Below are 26,365 nucleotides of genomic sequence, written 5' to 3'. Positions count from 1 at the left end.
TTAATTTGTTGATGACCTTTCAATGTTGCCTCAATTCGAAAAATGTTTCGTTTAAATTATTCATCTGAAACAACCCGAAAAAAAATACTTGATAAAAATTTAATGTTGCTTTCAATACTAAATTGTTTTATTAAACTTATATTTCCTTACGCAGACTTTTAAATAATTATTTAGAGTTTCTACACTATTAGGACGAAATTTTGTAGTCGATAAATGGAGTTTTTAGATTAAAAAAAAAGCAATGGTTTCTACTAATTTTTTTTTTTATGTTAATTCTAATAAATTACAATGTTAGCTTACAAATTATTCAGTCGAAATTACTTGAATATTATTGCATTATTAAACAAAACAACTTTAATCGTGTTAACAAGTGAAAAATTGCCGCCATCTTGTTTAATTAAATCAAAACGCAAAATTATCCCCCTTTTGAGCTCTCCTGTTGCTTATGCCCGTTTTTTTTCTAAATCTATGTTCTATTTTCTTTAATAAATGATTTTCCCCCTCGTCGATTTTCGTAATTTTTGGATATAATCATCTTAAAGATACGAGGAATACGAAGATACCATCGTCTTCATGTGAAATTCAGTATTACGATTTCCGAAAGTTTGTCTCAATAGTGTAGAAGCGCTCAAAAGTCGAATGTGCTGTTGCGCAAACTATGTTTTATTGCCCGACGAAAAAAAAAAAAAAAAAGAAAAAGATGCTGGAAAATTATATTTGTCAGCCATTACTTAGGTAAAATATGCAACCAATTTGACATCATATAAAAGAGAGTAAAACGAAACGAATTTTAATTTTTAAAACAGCCCAAAATATATTGCTTTCGACAAGTTTAATTACTATTCTACTTTAAATTATTTTTTTCGTAATTCTTGAAATTTATATTTATTTTTACCTGAAAAGTAAGTACGTAATTCTGTTCTCATCTGAAATGCGTTTTATAAAAGATCACTAATTTACAAACACACCGAGATATAAATGGTAAATTTAAAATATTCATTCACAATGGATGGCATTTAGAAAATTATTTATTAAAGAAATTTTCATTTTGTAAATTTTATTTCACAATAAAATAATATATATTTTTTTAAATTGGACTAAAAATAATTTTCAAAAATCATTTCAAACTTAACAAATTTTTTGGCACTTGTATAGTTTAATCAAGACATTAAAAACTGAAAATATCGAAGATAAAAAAAAGGTTATATTTTATGTATCCGTTTTGGACAGAAGATCTCAAAAAAAAAAAAAAAGTTCAATTAATTTGATAGAGTAAGTTTTTTTTATTTTTTTATTTTTTAACAGCGATAAATCACGTTTTTATAACAGCGCGTAGAAGGTAGAATCTTGGATTTTTTTTTTAACACGCCACGGGGAAATAACTCAATTTAAAGCGCCAACACTCCCCATCCTTAATGCTAGCATTTATTCCTAAAAATCGAACCTTTTGTTTGGTATCAAAAATTGTTTTTTCGCTGTAAAAAAAAAATAAATAAATAAAATAAAATTAAAAAAAATAAAAATAAACCAACAACAAAAAATACTGGATGAAATTAAGTGAATTTCTTTTTCAGAGAACTTCATTCCATACCGGATACGTACAATTGAAACATTTTTCAATATTTTCATTTTTTTGATATCTTTATTAAACTGTACAAGTACCTTTCTTTTTTCTTTTCAAAATTTTTAAATCATAAAATCTGTGTTTTTATAAACAGCATTGGGAAATATTAAAATATAAGGTGCTTTTATTACATCTAAAGTCGAAATACAGTCTTTAAAATAAAACTAATTGTATCTAAAGCCGAAATACAAACTTTTCAAGTTAAATCAATGGTATCGACTTTATTGTCATGCCACAGTAATGAACATATCAAAAATTGCGAAAAACGATGAAGTAGAAAAGTAAATATTAATTAAAAGATTTTGTTACTAAAAAAACAAAAACAAAAAACAAAAAGAAGAAACAACACTTTTTTTTACTTATTGTTTAGATGGGATATTACATTGTTTTTGTATCTGTTGTTTTTATGGTTGTTTATCAAATTATAGGTGAAACTACAGAATAGTTTTTTTTTTAAGCCGTCGCTCTCTATGTTAAGCATAGGTTTTTAAATAACCCAATTATTTCAGCACGGTCCGTATTCTGTATAAGTACTAAAAAGTTCAGTTGTAATTTAATTTGAAAAAAGTAAAAGGGTTGTTAATATTTGTTCAATTTTGAATCACTTTTTAACACAAACTGATTTTTATTATCCACATAAAACTGAAAATAAAGAAAATAATATTTTTAATAGTAAATTTCTTTTTATAAATTTATGTCGACACCGGTTTAAAATAGCGAAGGTGTAAGAGGACTTCATAGTCGGCAGCCATTTTGAGTGAAATACAAGGGTTACCATTTAAATTCCTTTAAGCATAGGCTCATTCGGCAAAGAGGAAATCGAGATTTTTTTTGAATGAATAAAATAACTGATTTTTATTTTCCCAATAAAACTTAAAATAAGGAAAATAATATTTTTTAATAGCAAATTTCTTTTTATAAATTCATGTAGACATTTTTGAGGCACCGGTTTAAAATAGAGAACACGCAAGGGGACTTCACAGTCGGCAGCCATTTTGAGTGGAAAACGACATATTTATCATTTAAACTTCTTTAGCATTTAAATTACTTTAAGCAAGACTGTCTTCCGGCAAAGAAGAAATCGAGATTTTTATAGGAATAAAATAAAAATAATCTTATTTAAATACATTAAATTATTAAAAGTTATGTAATAAAATAAAAAATAATCTGATTTAAATACATTAAATTATTAAAAGTTATGTAATAAAATAAAAATACATTGAGTTTAAATACATTGAATTATTAAAAGTTATGTAATAAAATAAAAATAATCTTATTTAATATGCATAAAATTGTTAAAAGTTATGTAATAAAATAAAAATACATTGAGTTTAAATACATTAAATTGTTAAAGTTAGGAAATAAAATAAAACTACAATTGTTGGCACTAGTGCACTTATTGATCCAGTCTGAAATAATAACGTTATTATGTAAAAAGCCATTCTTTACAAGGGGAGGGTGTTTTGTACCTATTCTGTACTTTAACCTTACAATGGAATTTAAAAAAAAACATATCATAAAACTTTAATTAAACTTGGAAATACGATTTTAAAAATAGCGCGGATCAGTAAGTGCACTAGCACCCACTTGTTTTATATGCATTAAATTGTTAAAATTAGGAAATAAAATAAAATATCAAAAAATAAAAACTTACCTTTACTTATAGGTAATTCAATACGAAAAAAATGCCACGAAAATTCGATGATTTTTTTGTTTCTATTCAAAACTGTAAATTTTGTTCTTGGGATTTGTTTAGTAAATTCATACAAGTTCGATTCCGTGTGTTCAAATCATTTTAAAAATGTTTAAATCAAAAACAGGATTGAAACGTGGATTAAAAAATGACTGAACGAATATTGAAAGATAAAATGAGATAAAAAAAATGAGATTAAAAAAGATTAAAGGATAAAATAAATATAAAAGTTAAATAAAAAGGATTGAAAAAGAAAAAAATAAAGAAAAACGATAAAAATTTATAATGAAACGTTGCAAATTCTTTAAAGTTCGTTAATTACGTGTGAATAAACGTTTTCCAATGATGTTTGCAACGTATTGTCCATTCATAAGACTACAATAATTAAAGGTTAAAAAAACGAATAAAACTAAGATATCTTTGTTCTGTGTTAGTTATATTATAATGGTCAACAACAACAACACTGTCATGAAATTTGCATTTGCACTGCAAATCGGCACGACCGAAAGATGAGATAGGCAGGTACAATAGGCAATGTTATATTTATGTAAAAATAACACTTGTACATATAGTTGCTAGATTTAATAAATGTCTGTAGCTAATTTTTTCAGGAAAAAAAAAAGGTCAAGTTAAAAACGTTTTAAAAATCAAGGCATAAAAATGTTAAATTAAAAATTGTTTTTATTAATCATACTAAATGAGATACGATAGGCAAGTACGATTGACAATGTTTAATTTATGTAAAAATGGCACCAGTAAATAGGATTGCTGGACTTTAATAAATGTTTGTAGCTAATTTTTTTAGGAAAAAAGGCCAAGTTAAAAACGTTTAAAAAAATAAAACCAGAAAAAAATGCTTAATTGAAAATTGTTTTTTTTTTAATCATACTAACTTGTCCTGTCGTAAGATACGCTTAGATATATTTTAAATTTATGCAAATCTCATATTCTTTATTCTAACAGCGCCATTTCTATAGTGATTATTATAGTATACCTAATTCATAGTACTGGCCCGGTATACAGTACTGATTTCAAAAGATAATAAAAAATGACATGGGTCCCATCAGCAAAACATTTAACGCTCCAACTCCAGTCGATATCATTCAAACGATCGTCAAATGGATACGAAATGGTTAAAAGTGAAACGACTTTAACGTTTAAATGTATATTTACGCATGCATGAAAAGACAATTTAATTTGATTTATACATGAAAATTGTCAATAATTATTTTCAATTTTAACACCTTAGCAATTATTTTTACCGACCAAATAAATTTATAAAGTAAAAATAATTGTTGAGGTGTAAAAATCGAAAAGAAATATATACAATTCGCATGTATAAGGCAGATTAAATTGTTTTTCCACGCATGCGTAAATATACATTTAAACGTTAAAATCATTTCATTTTTAAAAACTATTTCTTATCCATTTCACGATAGTTCAAATGAAGCTGGAGCGCTAGATGTTTTGCTTTCTATTCAAGCTGATGGCACCCAAGTCATGTTTTTGTTAACTTTTGTAATCACTACTATATATCGGGTACAATATATTAATCAATAGGGCAATAGATCTATAATATTGAATATGAAATCTGCATGAACTAAAATATCATATTTAAACGTAGTTTACGACCAGGACAGGCCGGGTGGCATTACAATGTATTATAATATAAAAATCACTATTGAAATTGTCGTTATAAGAATAATGAATATGAAATCTGCATAAATTAAGAAATATTTATACGTATTTTACAACCGGGCAACTTAGTATGATTAATAAAAATAATTTTTGATTTAAAATTTTTATGACTTTATTCTTTTAACGTTTTTAACTTGGCCTATTTTTCATGAAAAATTTAGCTATAGACATTTATTAAAGTCCAGCAACCATATTTATTGGTGCCATTTTTACATAAATATAACATTGCCCATCGTGCTTGCCTATCTTATCTTTCGATGGTGGCGAGCCCCAGTGCAAAAGCAAATTTCGTGACAGTAGTGTTGTGTTGACCGAAATCTGCGTGAACTAAAATATCATATTTAAGCGTAGTTTACAACCTGGACAGGCCGGGTGGCATTACAATGTATTATAATATAAAAATCACTATTAAAATTGTCGTTATAAGAATGTTGAATTGTTTGGGTTTTTTTTTTCTTTCTTTAATTACATTTTCACCCCAAACAAAGCACATTGCCACTTTGGTGTAGGGGGCTACTATCAAGGGCAACGACTACTGGGGTACTATGTAGGGATTTGGGCAGCAAGATGTCGTTCACGTTACACTTGAACTTCTGCACGTCAGTACACTTGGGGAAGCAGGGACCTGGAATGGAATTCCAAAGTCTAGCGGTTCTGGGGAAGAAACTACTGGAGTAGAAAGATCTTTTACATCTAGGGATCTCTACAATGTGGGCGTGGGATTTAACAGCCTGTCGGGTTTGTCGAGGGTGTTCACGTCGTGGGGGCACAAGTACTTGCAGTTCGTCAGAGCATTCTCCACTAAAATACTTGTAGAACAGGCATAGGGATGCAACATTTCGTCGATAGGACAGAGGCTGAAGCTTAGATGCCAGTTCAGGGCCTATCAGATTAGAGTGAGTTTCTAACAGTACTTTGTCTAGTTTTTATTTTTAACCCCTTCCCCCAAACTTACCGTGTGAAAGAGAGAGTCAGCCGCCATTTTTAACTTTCCAATACATCGGTAAATACAAATACGAAATCTGCATAAATTAAAATATATTTAAGCGTATCTTATGACCGGACAAGTTTATATGATTAACAAAAACAATTTTCAATTTAGCATTTTTATGACTTTGTGTTTTTAAACGTTTTTAACTTAGCTTCCCCCCCCCCTGCAAAATTTAGTTACAAACATTTATCAAAGTCCAACAATCCTATTCACTGGTGCCATTTTTTTTTTTTTTACATAAATTAAACATTCCCAATCGTATCTGCCTATCTCATCTTTTAGTCGTGCCGACTTGCAGTGCAAAGGCAAATTTCGTGAAAGTGTTGTTGCTGTTGTCGACCGTTAACATATAATTAACGCAGAACAAAGATATCTTAATTTTATTCGTTTATTTTTTTTAATTTAGCATTTTTATGACTTGATTTTTAAACGTTTTTAACTTGGCTTTTTTTTCTTCATGAAAAATTTAGCTACAGACGTTTATTAAAGTCCAGCAACCATATTTAGTGGTGCCATTTTTACATAAATATAACATTGCACATCGTGCCTGCCTATCTTACCTTTCGATGGTGGCGAGTCCCAGTGCAAAAGCAAATTTCATGACAGTGTTGTTGTGTTGACCGTTAGCATATAACTAATGCAGAACAAAGAAATCTTAATTTTATTCGTTTTTTTACCTTTAATTATTTTCGTCTTTTGAATGGACAATACGTTGCAAACATCATCGGAAAACGTTTATTCACACGTAATTAACGAACTTTTAAGAATGTAAAACGTTTCATTATAATCGTTTTTCGTGTTTTTTTTTTAATCTTTTTTAATCTTTATATCTTTAATTTTTCAATATTCGTTCAGTCGTTTTTTTTTAATCCACGTTTCAATCGTGTTTTTGATTTACACATTTCTAAAAGCTTTTTCTTAATGATTTGGACACGCAGAATCGAATTTGTATGAATTTACCAAAAGAATCCTAAGGTACCGAACACAATTGACAGTCTTGAACAAAAAAGAAATCATCCAATTTTCATGGTCTTTTTTTTTCGTATTGAATTGCTTAGAAGTAAAGGTAAGTTTTTATTTTTCGATATTTTATTCCCTAACAATTAACAATTTAATGCATTTAAAATAAGATTTTTTTTTATTTCTCTGAAAATTTTGATTTCCTTTTTTCCAGATCTTGCGTTTACCAAAAATTTTAAAAAATTTAATGGTAAAGAAATTTCGTTTGAATTACTGTACACATAGATTCGAAAAAGTTGAAAGAAATTTGGTACTAGCGCAGAAAGTGATCCGCGCTATTTTTTAAATCGTATTTCCAAGTTTAATTAAAGTTTTATGATGTATTTTTTATTCAATTGTAAGGTTAAAGTATAGAATAGGTACAAAACACTCTCCCCTCCCCATCTAAAGAATGACTTTTTAAATAATAACGTTATTACTTACGTCCGGATATCACTCACTGCACTAATACCAAAGTTGTAATTTAAGGAGTAAGAGGGTTGTTAATATTTGTTTAATTTTTAATCCATTTATAACACTAAGTGATTTTTATTTTCCCATTAAAATTGAAAATGAAAATATTTTTAACAGTAAATTGCTTTCTGTACACATTTTGGGTCACCGTTTTAAAATAGCAAACGTATAAGTGGCCTCCGAAGTCGGCAGCCATTTTGAGTAAAAAATTACACATTTACCAATTAAATTTCTGGTACTAGTGCAGAGAGTGATCCGGACGTAAATAACGTTATTATTTTAAAAGCCATTCTTAACATGGGGAGGGGAGGGTGTTTTGTACCTATTCTATACTTTAACCTTACAAGTGAATAAAAAAAATACATCATAATACTTTAATTAAACTTGGAAATATGATTTAAAAAAAATAGCGCGGATCACTCTCTACAACTTTCGAGTACTTATACAAAATACGTGCCGTGCTGAAATAATTGGGTTCGGTGGCTAAAAAAAAAAAGCTATTCTGTAGTTTCATTTATAATTTAATAAGCAATAGATACCATAAAAATTGAATGTAACCTAGAAATAAGCAAAATTAGTCTGAGAAAAAAAAAACCCGACTCCAACTAAGTGATCTACTGTTCTAATTATTATAATGATAAACAATTGTTTTTTTTTTGTTTTTTTAGCAACAAAATCTGTTCCTTTTCCTTTTTTCTCCAGTACATCGAATAATAATCGATGATAACGATCGTCTAACGCAATTCTACTGCAACAACACAACGTTGTGAACTAAAAAATCCAATGTTGTACATTCCGACCATTCAACAGTATACACAACCTGCATAAAAGGAAATTTCAGTTTGTGTAATCCGTACGATGAGGGTCAAATAGCCAAGAAATATACCCAGAATTTTTATGGTGCCTTCATACATATATACAATATATATACAATTCATTTACGATTATACCTTATGGAGTGTTTAAAAAAATAATTTAAAATGTTTAAGCTGAAAAAATAATTGTTCATAAAACGGTGTATAGCAGAGAAGCCAACAAACAAAGTAAAATATTTTTAAAAATTCAAACAAAGAAACAAAAAATATTACCAAAGGCAAGATAAGTTACTCTTTTATGTATCTGGATAAGCTTTGAATTTTTAACGTATTATGAAGTTTTATTCCGTTCGAAAAAAATATAAAATAAGTGCCGAGTTGCAGAGTTAAAAAGAAAATATGACCGACAAGAAATGCCTTTTTGAAGTGTCATTACTGACTTAAAACTCTACAAATAAACTAAATACTGCAAGAAATTGATTCAATAATGTCACCGTGAAATTAATTGGATAAATTCCTATCAGTATATTGCTTTGTTGTTATGCTTTAAGCGATTATCGAGACTTCTTAGTTAAATGATTGCATGTCGGCCATCTTCTTGTCCTAACTTACCTTGTGCTTCAGATTAAATAGACGCTTTAAAATATGTACAATCACACAAAACTTAATCAGGTAGGTAACAGAATAATTTATCTTGTCTTTGGTAACATTAATTTATCATATATTTGAATTTTTTTAATCCATTTTTCGTTTGTGGGGGTTTCTATTTTTCTAGTTTTTTTTTTGTTTTTTTTTTTTGTTTTTTTTTACAGTGGAAAAACACGTTTTTATGAGAGCGTGTTCAAGCAGACATTTTTTTTTAAAATTTTGTTTGAATTTTATAAACACAACGGGGAGATAACTCCATGTAAAGCGCCGATACTCCCTCCCCATATTTAATGCTAGCTTTTCTTAATAAAAATCGAACCTTTTGCTTGGTATTATAACATTTTTTTTTTTTCGCTGAAAAAAATAAATAAATAGAAATACTTGATAAAATTAAGTGAAATTCTTTTCCGGAGAACTTCGTTCCATAACGCATACGTACAATATAACCTTTTTTCGATATTTTCCTTTTTTTAATGCCTTGACTAAACTGTACAAGTGCCCAAATTAATTGGGAAATACGGCATTACGCTGAGGTGTAAAAAAAAATAAAAAATAAAATAAAATAAAATAAAAAAATAAAAAAGAGTATAATATGATTTTTATTTTTTTTTTCGGAAAAACGCTGTTTATGAAGAGACAGATTTAATAACTTTGCCTTTCTTTTACTTTGGCATCCCCGTTGTTCTGAGATACTGGGAACATGGCGGTGTATGCGAAAAATTCTGTCATCGGCAATGTTTTAAAGTGAAACGACCATGAAAAAAAAACGATGTTATTTTTTTTTTTTTGAAATTACAAACTTTATTTGAACTTTTAAACAAACTTTTACATACATAAAAATAGACTTTATAAACCTTTTATAATATAAAATTTTAACGTTTATTTAACCAAAATATATGATGAAAAATCGTCCCCGTATTTTGCACACACTGAAGAAAAACTGCTTTTTTTTTTTTTTTTACAGAAAGTAATGGCGACACTGGTGCCCGGAAAACTCGTCTCGGGAAAACTCGTCTCGGGAAAACTCGTCTCCGGAAAACTCGTCTCGGGAAAACTCGTCCCCTTTCGCTAGGTAGGAAAACTGGTCCCTTATTGAATAAATATCGATTAAAAACACATTTTATGATCGTTCTTGAAGGAGAAATTGTTTTTTTAAAATAGACTATAGCCCCCCCCCCATAATATTAAAAAAAATTTTTTTTTACTTGTTTGATGTTTTTTTTTTTTTAAAATAAAATCGATTTTCTAAGTGTCCGTTTTCTACCTAACTGGCTAAGTTCTTAGTGGTTTCACTTATTTTAAAGCGTTTATTATGTTCATAAACGAGACCGCATATTTTTTTATATTAATATAAAAAGAATTTACTTATTTACTGTTGTTATAAAAGGGTAAATCGATTTGGGTTTGTATTACTTACTGTACACATAGATTCGAAAAAATTGTCAAAAAACAAATATATAACAAATAAATGTTATCAAAGGCAAGATAAGTTACTTTCCTACCAAACTGGATATATTTTTCGTGTTTTTATTCAATGTAACATGTTTATTCAGCTCGAAAAACATACAGTGTTTACCGATGTATTGGACAATTCAAAATAGCGGCCGACTCTCTCTTAAACACAGTAAGTTCGGGAATAGGTGTTATAAATAATAAACTAGACAAAATACTATTAAAAAAACACCGAATATATGTCAACCTATGTCACGGTAATATATATTGAGCGAATTTCTAACAGTATTTTGTCTAGTTTATTATTTTTCGAATCTATGTGTACAGTAATACAAACCAAAATTTTAATATTTTTTAAAATATAATTTAGAGAGGGGGGGGGGGGTTATATCTCCCTCGGAAAAACAACCAACAAAAAATGAAATTAAAAAGATTCTTGATAAACGATAGCGGAGTTTTCAATAAAATTGATTAATAAATTTATTTAGTGATTACTTTTTCTCTTAATGATTGATTTTAGAATTTTGAAGTAAAAATTAAAAAAATTAAAAATGAGTTAACGAGAGATTGTTAGCACATGGCATCTCTCGCGCCAAAAAAATATTTCGCTTTTGATTTATTAGTTAATTTTTGCAAAATTTGAGAGGACGACAATAAATGTTGATAATTGATAGAATTATAATTGGTAAATTTATACAAACACCGTGACAGCGAATTAACCCTAACCCTAAACCCTAACCCTAACCCTAAACCCTAACCCTAACCCTAACCCTAACCCTAACGCTGTCACGGTGTTTGTATAATAATACCTTATAATTTTAAATAACGCATGAGTGCATTGCATTTGGTATGAGAGAAAACGAAAACATAACAACAAAAAACTATCATAATTAAAAAACCAAAACAAAAAAGTAACGCTCCCAGTTTTTAATTTTTTTGTTTTGTTTTTTTATTATTGTTTTTATGACTCCAAAAAACATCGTTAAGATAAGAACCAAAAATTTGGTACTAGTGCATGAGCTGGCCTGGGCGTGGCTTATCACTCGCACCCCACCCCCACCCTTCGTCCATTTTCTCCGTCAGATGGCAGCATGTGACGTCATTTTACGGAGAAATCCGATTTTTTTAATTAACTTTGTATGAACATAATAAACGCTTTAAAATAAGTGAAACCACTAAGAACTTAGCCAGTTAGGTAGAAAAAAAAAAAAAAAAAAACATTAAACAAATAAAAATATTTTTTTAAAAATATTATGGGGGGGGGCTATAGTCTATTTTAAAAAGCAATATCTCCTTCAAGAACGATCATCAAATGTGTTTTCAATCGATATTTATTCAATACGGGACCAGTTTTCCTACCTAGCGAAAGGGGACGAGTTTTCCGGAGACGAGTTTTCCGGAGACGAGTTTTCCCGAGACGAGTTTTCCCGGGACGAGTTTTCCCGGGACGAGTTTTCCTAAATTCGGCGACACTATATGAAAAACAAATAATTCATGAATATATTATATGGAATACGTCATTACTATGAGGTGTAATAAATAAATAAAATAAAGTATATTATGAATTTTTTTAATTCGTTAAAATGCTGTTTATGAAAACATAGATTTAATAATAACTTTAGCTTTGTTTTACTTTGGCATCCCCGTTCTTCTGAGATACTTTGAACATGGCGGTGTATGCGAAAAATTCGTCCTCGGCAATGTTTTAAGTCAAAAGTCAATGTTAGTTTTATTAAAAAAAAAAAAGAAAAAAAAGAAAAACGAGATTTTTTTTTGTTTTTTTTTTTTCACTTGCCTTACAAACTTTATTTGAACTTTTAAACAAAATTCCACATTCATAAAAAATAGACTTTATACACCTTTTATAATATAAAATTTAAAAATGTATTTAACCAAAATATATGCTGAAAAATCGTCCCCGGTTTTATCATGTCGCAGTAATATCCAAAAATTACGAAAGAAAACCGAAATTAATTTACAAAAAAACAAGGTACTTGCACAGTTTAATCAAGACATTAAAAAACTAAAAAAAAATATGGCATTTTTTTTAGTTTGCCGACCCCTCGGCATTCATCTTTACTTTTTCGACTTTTATAAATTTTCGGGTACATTGAGAAAGAATATCGCATTCATTTTTTGCGCAAACAAGTAGTTATCAATATTTGAAGACATTTAGTATCCAACGTAATCACTATTGTTTTGCTGGCGGCCATCTTGTTTCCCGTTTAGGAAAAAAACGCCAAAAAGAGCCAAAAGGGCCAAAACATGGCCCAAAAACATTCTTCGGCTTCAAGGCCGAAATGACCCCCCTCACCCTTCCGTACATTTTTCAGCTTCCCGATATCGAAACCGACATTTTCTTTCACTTTCTTAATTATATTATTATTTTCACTTTTCTTTCTAATCTGCGCGCACGCGCGTAGTCACTTGACGTTTCACTAAGTTCATGAATACATGGCGGACATTTTAAATGACAAGAAATATTTTTCATAAAATAAAAAGTCTTCACCTCATTTAAAAATAAAAATATTGCTGTCGGTAAGTTTTCACGAGCGGTTATGTTTTTTTTTTTTTTTTTTTTGGAGGTGAGGTATTCCATTATAGAACTTGTATAGGTGCTTCTGCGGTTTAATTAACCGTTTTCCATAAGTCACGCGCCGACCTTTATCGAGTAGAATACTATTCAACATTTCACAGAATTTCTCTGTTTACATTTGGGGGAGGCGGTGGAGGAGTGGGGGCGGCTGTGCTTTGGCCCCCAAAAAGAACGAAAAACATAAGATATGCTTTTGTAAACCACTCGTGAAAACTTAATTCTTTTTTTTTTATCAATTAAAAGGGGTTAATACCATGCAAACTGTAAATTTGCAACGCATTTGATCATCAGGTTTGTGGCCAGCAACATCGAATATCCCTAAAATCAAACAAATTAATGGTCTGTGGTAGTGAAAGGTAATATTTACTTTTTAATTTGTTTTAATAAATATCATTATTTATATTAATAAATTAAAAGGTAAATTAAAATTAAAATAAATTAAAATTATTCTAAATACTGTTTTTAATTTGTGGTGGTGTCTTTACGGTCTTTCCTTTCGCTCAAGATTTCTTGGAATTTACCCCCCCCCTCCAATAAACCTTTTTTTTTCGTCAACACAAGTGGCAGGAAAGGGGGGATTCCAGTTACATGTGACATATTTAGCCTTTTTTTTTTTGGCGTTTTTTTTCGCTATCGGAAAACAAGATGGCCGCCATTAAAAATGATAAGGATTACGTTGGATACTGAATGTCTTCAAATACGGATAACTGCGTGTTTGCGCAAATAATAAATGCGATATTCGTGCTCACCGTACTCGAAAACTTATATAAGTCGACAAATTAAAGGTGAATGCCGAGGTGTCGGTAAACTAAAAATTTAACAAAAATATATTGTACGTACTCGTTATGGAATAAAGGTTTCATGAAAAAAAAAAAAAATCACTTAATTTGATCAAGTATTTTTTTTTTTTTCAAGGAAAATCACATTTTAATGAGATCGATCGGGTAGCGACCAACTCCCCCCCCCCCCGCTTAGGAGAAGGAGACCCAGGAGGAAATAACTTCAATCACCGCTTGAAGATTGTCAAAATTTGACGAGATTATTTTGAAATATGAGCAGAAAAAATACTTAGATAAATATTTTTTAGATAAATATTTTATGTTTTTTTTCACTTATTTTACAGAAGTTCTGTGCCCTTTTTTAAATCTGTTTTCATTTTGTCATTTGTTAATCAATTGTTTGTCTACTCGTGCCCGTAAACAGCCAAATGGAAACGATAGATCGATCTCATTAAAATGTGATTTTTCTCTGTAAAAAAAAAAAACGGTAAAACTATACAAACACCGTGACAGCGAATTAACCCTAACCCTAAACCTAACCCTAACCCCTAACCCTAACCCTAACCCTAAACCTAACCCTAACCCTAACCCTAAACCTAACCCTAAACCTAACCCTAAACCCTAACCCTAACCCTAATCCTAACCCTTACCCTAACGCTGTCACGGTGTTTGTATAATAATACCAAAAAAACTACTTGATCAAATGTAGAGACATTTTTTTCTTTCGGGGAAGTTCATTCCATAACAGTTACGTACAATATTATTCTTTCAATATTTTCATTTTTTTTAAATGTATTGATTAAACTGTACAAGTAGCAAAACAAAATTTCGAAGTGAATAAAGTTCTGCTAAAATTTTTAAGATAAAAAAAAAACTTCCTTTGTTACGATTCGAACTCTTCGGTTTCTTTTATTTGCCAAATCTCAATCTTCGTTAATTGTATTCGAAACATATTTAATTAATATTTACTTTTCTACCTCATCGTTTTTCGCAATTTCTGGATATGTTCATTACTGTGGCATGACAATAAAGTAGATACCATTGGTTTTACTTGAAAGTTTGTATTTCAGCTTTAGATACCATCATTTTTATTTTAAAGTCTGTATTTCGACTTTAGATGTAATAAAATTACCTTATATTTTATTATTTCCCAATACTGTTTATTAAAATCTAGGGAAACGAACAAAATAAGATGACCGCCGTCCAAATACTGCAGAATTGCCTTAAATATAAAAACACTTAATTTAAAATAAAAAATTATACCATTATATGATCAATTCTTAATGCTTCAATATTTTAAGTTATAAATTTATTATATTTTTTACTAGAATATCTTTTCCAGTTTTTACAACTAGTCCTTTTTTTTTTTTTTTTTTTTTTTTTTTACACAGTGATCACCACTTATCAAGGCCCGGAAGCCACTCAGGGATAAGGGTTATTGCAAGTACATCACGTTAGTGAGGAGATTTTATGAAGTGTTTAATTAGGGGGGTGGTTCATTAGGAATTTGTTAACATTAGACTTGAAGACATCCAAGTTGTAGTCCGGAGGGAAGCAGGCAGACGGAACAGAGTTCCACAGGCGTGCAGTTCTAAGAAAGAAGCTTTGCTCATGAAATCCGCGTTTTGATTTAGGCACAGATATAGAGTCCTTTACTTTTCCATGTTTAAGCTTAACCATATTACTTTTTATACTCGCATTTTTCTATTGTAATATATATATATATATATATATATATATATATATATATATATATATGTTTTACCCAAATTTCTCAATATATCAAAATTCCCGTAATGTTCATATATTAATAAAAAAGAGTCAAATTTTAAATATTTTTGACTCTATTATTTAAGATTAATGATTAAAATTTTCGTACAAATCAAAACAACAAGATATAAAGTGATAAAACAATTGTTTCGTAACTATTTGGATAATTTTGAATATACCATTAAAAAAATATTCCGACATAGCTACTCATCATACGATAAAATACACTCTAATTATGCATATATGAGTACATTCCATATATTCAAAAAGATTCAACGCAGCTGATCTAATTTTTGTTTTTTTTATTTTTTTATGTTTTCGATGGCTTTCGTATTTTTACTTTTTAAATAATATTTCCAACAATAAAATATTTTGCATGCTTTTAACAATTTATTTACTTGATTTATTTCTCGAATACTAGATTACATATTCAAATTCTAGATTCTATTCAAATATTTTTTTTTTGCTTAGTTGTTGTTTCTTATGAATAAACAGAAGTAAAGAAGGTTCATTTGAATAAAATATTCATTAAAATATTCTTCATCCTCTGCTGGTTATGTTAATCATTTAATTAAAATTCTTTTTATTCTTAAGTGTTTTTTTTTTAATTTTAATCTTTCTTGTACATTTGCGATGAAAGGGAGATAACTTTTTATAATCAGTTTTTTTTCCAATTCATCGTTTCCATCTGAATTTTGCTTTTTTTTAAATTCTGTATTACTGGTCTTAGCCTAAATTTAAATTTATGATGCTAACATTATCCTTTAGTGACAATCGCATTTTTATTTAAACTTATTATATGTGTGTGTATGTGCACACACACACACACACACACACACACACACACACACACACATATATATATATATATATATATATATATATATATATATATATATATATATACCAATTTATCGAAAGTCCCTGCGTTTCTATCTGAATTTTACTTTATTTTCTATTAAATTAATAATACTAACATTATCTTTCTAATTATAATTTCATTTTTATTTCTCACTTATATTGTGTCATATATATATATATATATATATATATATATATATATATTCCTTTACCTTTGTTGCGTCGATGGGGTCAGGGTGGTCTATGGAAGTCTCATTGATTCAAACAGCTGTTTGTAGCGACCATATGTAACTGTTTACCCCTAAATAAATATATATAATGTGCTTCATAATTATGTTAAATCTTGTTTTTATACATTAATATATATATATATATATATATATATATATATATATATATATATATATATTATAGATGACTTTTTATTACCAATTTATTTAAATTCTCTACGTTTCTATCTTAATTTTGCTTTATTTTGTATTATTAGTCTTCGCCTAATTGAAAAATTAATTCAAACTTTATCTTCTTAATGACAATCCCATATAAATTTATCTCTTATATATATATATATATATATATATATATATAATGTCATAGCATGTTTATTGTTTTTACAATATAATTAACCTTTAAACATGTCGTAATCAACGGTTGTATTGTGGCTTTAAACAACGACGAAACTCCAAAACGGTTATTTTGTCAGAATTTGCTCTTATTCTTTTTATCATGCCCTTATGAATATTATTAGAATATTAAAATATTTCCAATTTTCATAAAAAATCTGGGATATTCATTGTAGTTTTGATTGTATCACTATAAAATCCACCTCCTGGCCAATGCTGAGAACGTCACCCGAAGGCACAGTTTAGTTTATGGGACAGAATCAGGAGGGTAAGAATAAAAAAAAAACATGCCAGAATAGTCATTATGATAACAACTTAAGTGCCTTTTTTTAACGATCATGATTGTATCAATATAAAAGATGTTCATCATAGTTATGATTGTATCACTATAAAAGATATTCATCATAGTTACGATTGTATCAATATAAAAGATATTCATCATAGTTATGATTGTATCAATATAAAAGATATTCATCATAGTTATGATTGTATCAATATAAAAGATATTCATCATAGTTATGATTGTATCAATATAAAAGATATTCATCATAGTTATGATTGTATCAATATAAAAGATATTCATCATAGTTATGATTGTATCAATATAAAAGATATTCATCATAGTTATGATTGTATCAATATAAAAGATGTTCATCATAGTTATGATTGTATCAATATAAAAGATGTTAATCATAGTTATGATTGTATCACTATAAAAGATATTCATCATAGTTACGATTGTATCAATATAAAAGATATTCATCATAGTTATGATTGTATCAATATAAAAGATATTCATCATAGTTATGATTGTATCAATATAAAAGATATTCATCATAGTTATGATTGCAACCTCTATCTCACAGAAGAGATGTTGCGAGTTTGTCTCTGATGTATCGTTATTTTCATAGAAAGTGTTCGACTGAGCTTCAATCTATGGTCCCCCCTCGCAAACTTTCACAAGAAACACTCGTCTAGCTGTAAACACTATCAATAATTCCCCCCACTCTTTATCTGTGCCTAAACCTAAACGTAGATTCCATGAACAAAGCTTTTTTATTAGAACTGCACGCCTGTGGAATTGTCTCCGTTTTCCTGCTTTCCGGCTAACTACAATATGGTTGTCTTCAAGTCTAACGTAAATAAGTTCTTGATGAGCCGTTCCATATAATTTAACAAATTTTCATTACTAATGATTATTATATTGTCCAATTTTTACTGTACACTCTTTAACCTTTACCTTGAGTGGCCTATTGGCCTTGATAATGTGGTGATACCTATAAAAAAAAAGAAAAAGTCCAATGTGAACAAGTTCTAATTGAATCGTCCACCTAAGTAATCCAAGTTACAAAATTCCCACTGTTTACTATGCTAAAATCACAATGACTAATATATACATATTAACCCTTATCCTTGAGTGGCCTCTGGGCCTTGATAAGTGGTGACACCCATGTAAAAAAAAATCATAGTTATGATTGTATCAATGTAAAAGATATTCATCATAGTTATGATTGTATCAATATAAAAGATATTCATCATAGTTATGATTGTATCAATATAAAAGATATTCATCATAGTTATGATTGTATCAATATAAAAGATATTCATCATAGTTATGATTGTATCAATATAAAAGATATTCATCATAGTTATGATTGTATCAAGATAAAAGATATTCATCGTAGTTATGATTGTATTAATATAAAATATAATCCTGGGCCCAACTCTTTTCCTGACCTACATTAATGATCTTCCAAATCACATCCTTACATTATTTGTAGACATTTATGCTGACGACACTATCATTTATGGTAGCACATCTAAGACAGTAAACGACCAAGTTCTCTCCAATTCTCTCTCCTCTGATCTTGAGCATGTAGTACAATGGGGAAAGGAGTGGCTGGTTACTTTTAATGCATCTAAAACCAAGCTTCTCACTTTACATCATCAACATTCTGATCCCCATCTGGCATCAATTGAAATGAATGGCTCTCGTCTTCAGGAGGCCTCAAGTTTTGACAAGCTTCTGGGCTTGACCATTACTCCTGATCTTAAATGGAACACGTATATCAAATCTGTTGCAAAGGCCGTTGGAAAAATGGTGGGATCTTTCTATCGATCCAGTAGATATCTCACTGCTGATGCAATTCTCTATTTATATAAGAGCCAGGTACGTCCAAGGATGAAATACTGTTGCCACATCTGGGCAGGAGCTGCTAGAAAGGACTTGTCCTGCCTTGATAGAATTCAAAATAGACTTCGTAGCCTCGTAGGAGATGTCATTTTCTCTTCCTTGTAACCTCTATCTCACAGAAGAGATGTTGCGAGTTTGTCTCTGATGTATCGTTATATTCATAGAAAGTGTTCGACTGAGCTTCAATCTATGGTCCCCCCTCGCAAAACTTTCACAAGAAACACTCGTCTAGCTGTAAACACTATCAATAATTCCCCCACTCTTTATCTGTGCCTAAACCTAAACGTAGATTCCATGAACAAAGCTTTTTTATTAGAACTGCACGCCTGTGGAATTGTCTTCCGTTTTCCTGCTTTCCGGCTGACTACAATATGGTTGTCTTCAAGTCTAACGTAAATAAGTTCTTGATGAGCCGTTCCATATAATTTAACAAATTTTCATTACTAATGATTATTATATTGTCCAACTTTTACTGTACACTCTTTAACCTTTACCTTGAGTGGCCTATTGGCCTTGATAATGTGGTGATACCTATAAAAAAAAGAAAAAGTCCAATGTGAACAAGTTCTAATTGAATCGTCCACCTAAGTAATCCAAGTTACAAAATTCCCACTGTTTACTATGCTAAAATCACAATGACTAATATATACATATTAACCCTTATCCTTGAGTGGCCTCTGGGCCTTGATAAGTGGTGACACCCATGTAAAAAAAAATCATAGTTATGATTGTATCAATGTAAAAGATATTAATCATAGTTATGATTGTATCAATATAAAAGATATTCATCATAGTTATGATTGTATCAATATAAAAGATATTCATCATAGTTATGATTGTATCAATATAAAAGATATTCATCATAGTTATGATTGTATCAATATAAAAGATATTCATCATAGTTATGATTGTATCAATATAAAAGATATTCATCATAGTTATGATTGTATCAATATAAAAGATATTCATCATAGTTATGATTGTATCAATATAAAAGATATTCATCGTAGTTATGATTGTATTAATATAAAATATATTAATCATAGTTATGATTGTATCAATATAAAAGATATTAATTATAGTTATGATTGTATCAATATAAAAGATATTCATCATAGTTATGATTGTGTCAATATAAAAGATATTAATCATAGTTATGATTGTGTCAGCATGAATGTGAAATCTCTAAATAATTTTCATAATGATAAAAAATTTAAAAATATTTTATTACAAAAATCACTTTAAAAATATTGGCAATAAATGAAATAAATTAATGTTTTCTTTGCAGATGTTCCTGCTTGGACGCTTTTGTTGAATCTGAACTAGTATGTGAATTTTCCTCTTCTTAAAAAATACATCTAGTGCAACATATGAGCCACACAAAAGAAAACTCTTATTTTTGTACAATGTGTGCATCGATTTTTTCTCAGAAATAAAATCTAATGCGACATATGACAAAGCTGAGGATTCGTGTGAAATGTTTTATTCTGATGAATGAAATTCAGAAAAACATAAGGATTGTTGTTAAATTGTTTGTTCTCGATTATCAAATCTAGAGAAGCCTGTAAGAACTCTTTCTGGAGAAACCAAATCTAAGGAACGAAATCTAGCGATACATATGAGTACTAACATTGGGGAAAAGCTATATTCTTGGGAACAGTGTCAATATAAACGTTCTAATAAACCAAATCTAGCGATGCATATGAGTACTCACACTGGGGAAAAGCCGATTTCTCGTGAACAACATCAATATTCACGTTCTGAGAAACCAAATCTAGTAATGCATATGAATACTTACGCTAGAGAAAAGCCATATTCTCGTGAACAATACCAACATTCAAGTTCAGAGAAACCAAATCTACCGATGCATATGAGTACTCGGACTGAAGAAAATCCATATTCCCGGGAACAATGTACATATCCACGTTCTGATCATTCAAATCAACCGATGCATATGAGTACTCACACTGAAGAAAAGTCGTATTCTTGGGAACAAGGGGAATATGCCTGTTCTGAGAAACCAAATCTACCGATCCATACGAGTACTCACACTGAGGAAAAGCCATCTCCTTGGGAACACTGGGAATATTCACGTTCTGAGAAACCAAATCCAGCGAGGCATATGAGTACACACACTGGAGAAAAGCCATATTCTTGGGAACAATTGGAATATTCCCGTCCTGAGAAACCAAATCTAGCGAAGCATATCAGAACTGGAGAAAAGCCATATTCTTGTAAACAATGTACATATTCATGTTTAACTCCATCAAAACTAGAGAGACACGTAAGAACTCACACTGGAGAAAGACCATATTCTTGTGGACAATGTCAATGTTCATTTTCAACTAAATCAAGTTTAGTGATACACATAAGAACTCACACTGGAGAAAGACCATATTCTTGTGGACAATGTCAATGTTCATTTTCAACTAAATCAAGTTTAGTGATACACATAAGAACTCACACTGGAGAAAGACCATATTCTTGTGGACAATGTCAATATTCATTTTCAACTCGATCAAATCTAGTGATACACGTAAGAACTCACACTGGAGAAAAGCCATATCCCTGTGGACTATGTGATTATTCATGTTCAACGAAACAACAACTTACGAAGCACATGAGCTTACACATTAGGGGAAACCCATATTCTTGTGAAAAATGTGTATTTTCATGTTTTACTAAACGAGATCTAACAAAACATATGAGACACCATAAAATGTGAAAGTTAGATTCATGTGAACAATATTAATATTAAAGTTCTCGTAAACAAAATCTTTCTACACATTTCAGAACTCGCACTTGATAATCTTGTAAACAATGAGTTTATTATTGTTCTTATACATCATATTTATTGAAACATAAAACTCACACTTGATAATCTTGTAAGATCAGCTATTAATCAAAAACAAATAAATGCTTACTAGAAATAACTTAAATGCTAACTTAACATTGTCCTTGGATGTCTTCAGGCTCTCTTTATAGGTTATTGTGGGAGCCTGCAATGTAGATATTTCTCATTATAAAATGAGCTATTAATAAAAAACATCATCAGGTAATCATATATAAAACATATGAAAAAATACAAACAAATGCTGCACCCAAGATAAGACAGACATGCGTTTCAGATATAAAGTCTTGATAAAATCTATGCAGATCCATGTGTTTCCATCATTTGTAGCAACAAAGAATAGAGAATCAAGAACTCATAAAACCCATGGATTTTTTATCAAAAGCAAGTTTTTTTGCTATCAATACTCCAAATTTGTAGCAAATAAAATAAAATCCTGGCTGAGAAATTAAAGAAAAGAAAGCGATGTCACTGCAAAGGAAAATAATTCACTGGTTCGACCCCAAAATAACTGTCGGCGACGAAAGTCTCTTTGTTTTCAATTAAAACACAAATATCATTTCTCATAATTAAAAAATAGAATCACAATTGGCTTCATTCAACAATGCATCAGAAACACACATCTTAAACTACACTACCATTCATTTGTTGATTCATTCGAACAGTTTTAACCATGGCATCTCATCACTAACAACCATGATATTATTTGTGAATTGACTCCCCTATACGTTCCTTATCATCAGCAGTTAATAATGTAAAACTCTTAAACCGTCACTCGTTTCCATCAATGGCAAAGACTCACTTTATCTTTTTCGTTATTATCACACCGTCACTCACTGGTTCTTTCTCGTTGTTATCAATGGCAAACCTACTGGACAATAACCTTAAAAATGCGGAAGCAGATGGTCAATAAGTACAGAGTATGGAAATGTAGAGAAGAGCTCAGTTGTCAAACGTCAAACTACGAGAATTACAACGACTGAAATAAAGAGTTACTGTTGCTATTCAAAATTGTAACATGCAACACCCTCTGTCTGGAGATTAACCAGATATCTTAAGCTTCATAAATCTAAATTAGGAGTCTCTCAATTGCAATAAAAACGGCTGCCCTGAGCACAAAACAAGACATGTTGAAAACGGAAGCTCTAGAATCGACCGATTTTTTGCAGAAAAATTGTTACGGATAAAACAATTTATCGCTTCTTACAGTGCTGTGACTGCTGGAGAACATAACCTGCAGGCTCATTATCTTCTTGTATATAATAAGAGACTCAATTCCCCCCTCTGGACAACAAGAGATGGCACATAAAAACTTATTATGTTTACGTCCTTAGCCATTACTTTACCTTGGTGACCTTTGACAGGACCCCTTCACAATATAACTAACGACTGAAATTACATATACATTATTTCGTTATATTAAAAAATTACATTTAGTCCGAGGAGCGCCATGACCCTCATCGTTCTAATTTAAAGAGTAAGTAGATAAAATGTCACCCTCACTTTACCGACTACATTTACGACACCATTTTACACCAAGTACTTTTATACTTTTACATAATTTTCCTGGGTATTAACCGTCATTAACTGACTGCACATTTCTTACACGTACGCATACTCCTACCTCTTTAATCTGACAAAAATGATTTCTCCCTGTTAAATAGCCGTCGCCACTGATTGGATGAGAACTATTCATTCTACAATTCCGACATTCGGTTATACCACCAAATAAACGAACACTTATCAACTATTAAAACGCTGTAATTTTTTAAAGATATGTTTCCAATGAACTAAAAGAAATTTTTTTACAAATAAATTTTTTTTTCAATGACTTTTTAAAAAATATTTTTTTCAATGAAGTAAAACTAAATTGTTTTACAAATGAATCCATTTCTTTTTAATTTCAATGAATAAAAAAATCTTTTTTTAAATTTTTTTTAGATATTTTTTTTCGATTAATAAAAAAATTATTTCTACAAATAAATCTTTTTTGCATTGTTTTTTTTTTTTAAAGATATTTTTCAATTAACTAAAAACGATATATTTCGGAAATAAAACAAACAAATTATTAAAACATTTATTTTTAAATTCCTAAGAAAATCTTAAAGAAGTAATTTTTCCTATACATCGGTCGGGCGGTGTTCTTGTTTTTTGTGCACTTTTTAAAATGCCCGATCTATGGGTCAGTGAAATGTAACTCCTCCGTATTTAACCACATTTTTATATATTTATTTTGATTATTCTGATTAATGGTTTCAGCTTCGACTAATCAAATAATAATCAAATGTTCAGTCTTAAATAATATGTTGAATTTCATGTTTTCATATATTTTAGTTTTTAATGAATTCGACACACAAGCGAACCTTACTGGAGAAATCGCAACAATTCTCCATCATTAACAAATATAATCTTAACTTGATAGGAAAACAATTCGGCACACTTAATTAATTCCCGGACATGTTTACACTAGGGACGAAATAAGGATTACACCGTGTTGCGGTGATATAAATTCATTATTGATTTTTGTTCTTTAAATAATTGCACGTTTAAATCGTGGTTTTCATATTTGAATTTTGATTCTTTTATATTTTCATATATTTTATTTTTTTAATAAATTTAATACACACGAAAAAAAAGTTGTATCCATTTACTGAAGAAGTCAAAACAAACAAAACGAATTTTTCTGTTTTTAACACAAAAGAAAACACGAATTAATCCCGATTTTTTTTTCATTTTGTATTGAATTCCTGGAGTGAAAAGTAGGTATTTTTTTACACGAATGAAATAAATCCCATTAAATCCATTTAAACATTTTATTTTTATTGCAATACAATAAACAATATTGATTCAACCATGCTTTATAACAAACATGAAAAAAATATATGAATCTTCGATTTTAAAAAATCGGCCCTCTTTCAGTTTAGGCAAATTGAAATTAGGAAGATAGAAAAGGAACAGCAGTCGTCTGACACCGGTTGAAAGAATGCAATTAGATTGGATAGAGAAATTATGACGCCATTACTATGAAATATTGATAAAAATTTAAATTGTTGAAAAAGAATTGGAAAATAATTTAATAACTAAGTATTTAATAATTAATAGTATTTTTAGAATTAAATTTTTTTAAAGTTAAGATAGAATTTAAGAATTGAAATTATTGTAAAAGAATTTAATAAGCATTTAATAATAGTATAAACATAATTAATGTAGAAGCATTTTTAAAAGTTAGTCATTATAGTAACAATTTGATCGCTGATTAATAGTGAACTATTTTACTTTTATTTTAAACTATATTTTATATTAAATTAAATATTACCGCGTACAATATGTATCAGAACAATATCAGTTATAATTATCTTTGGTTGCTTAAAAAAACTTTTAAATAAAAGTACTTTCTTATGCATGTATTTATTTATTAAAAAAATTGTTTTCTAATACTGTCAATTTCAACAACTTATAAATCAGTAACTGTAAACAAAAAAGGTGTTTCCAAAATAATCAATTATAATAAACAGAACGACTCATAGAAATCTATTTATATTCTTTTTTCATTTTAATATACTTTCATAGAAATGTTTCTGTTATGTCCAAAAAAAAAAAACTATTATTTCTGAGTAACTTTTTTCCAGAAAGATAAAATCCTGAATTTTATCATAGAGGAAGCAGAATAATGTAAAACTTTTTCTACTTTTTTTAATTAAATTTTAAATGTTAAATTTTCCCCAAAAGTTAACAATTGGCGTTTTTTGTTTTGCACACAAAAAAAACGTATATAAATTGTTAAAAAAAATTTTTTTGGAACGAATTAATTTGTTTATTTCTTGTCTAACTAAGATTTAGGGCCATTTTCCAGAATATGCAAAAATATTTTAATATAAGTACCTGGATTTCAAATAATTCCACTTATTCATATAGGCAACCAATTACTTCGAGTCGATTGGATTACTCTGTTTACATTTGTACTTGATAAAAAGCAAACTACGGAAGACCAAAAAGCAAAAATAAAACTTATTTTTCAGTGACGAAAATTTCAATGTATTATTAACGCTGAGGCTGGAGAATACCAGATGGGTGACCATTTGTATGAGTTTGGTTTTTAATGTGTATGTGTGTGGGGGGCCAGTCGCTCCAAAATGGGGGGGGGAAGGGGGGCAATTTAAAGCAAAATAAAAAATATTATTTCAGCGCGTTTGGTCCACCGTAGTCGAAAGGCGGCAAACCTTTCCACACTGGATCGAAAAAATGATATTTTTAACACAAAGGGCACAATATTTATCGATTTGTTTTTTGTATTGAT

General features: G+C 29.3%; 1 protein-coding gene across 1 annotated transcript in view; it reads left to right on the top strand.

Annotated features, from left to right (window-relative positions):
• Positions 1-6,872: 6,872 nt before the first annotated feature.
• LOC145270348 (uncharacterized) overlaps positions 6,873-26,365 on the top strand; it is a 61,524-nt gene continuing 42,031 nt past the window's right edge. Inside the window, exons 1-2 of the mRNA XM_080125998.1 lie at positions 6,873-7,072; positions 20,506-21,451. Of these exons, the coding sequence (XP_079982124.1) occupies positions 20,836-21,451 (616 nt within the window). The 5' untranslated portion in view covers positions 6,873-7,072; positions 20,506-20,835. The remainder of the gene's footprint in view (positions 7,073-20,505; positions 21,452-26,365) is intronic.

This window comes from Euprymna scolopes, chromosome 46, assembly GCF_053919585.1.
Source record: "Euprymna scolopes isolate OS-2025 chromosome 46, ASM5391958v1, whole genome shotgun sequence".
In the NCBI taxonomy this organism is placed as follows: Eukaryota; Metazoa; Mollusca; class Cephalopoda; order Sepiida; family Sepiolidae; genus Euprymna; species Euprymna scolopes.
Note: the sequence above shows the minus strand (reverse complement) of the source record. Positions and strands in the feature narration are given on the sequence as shown.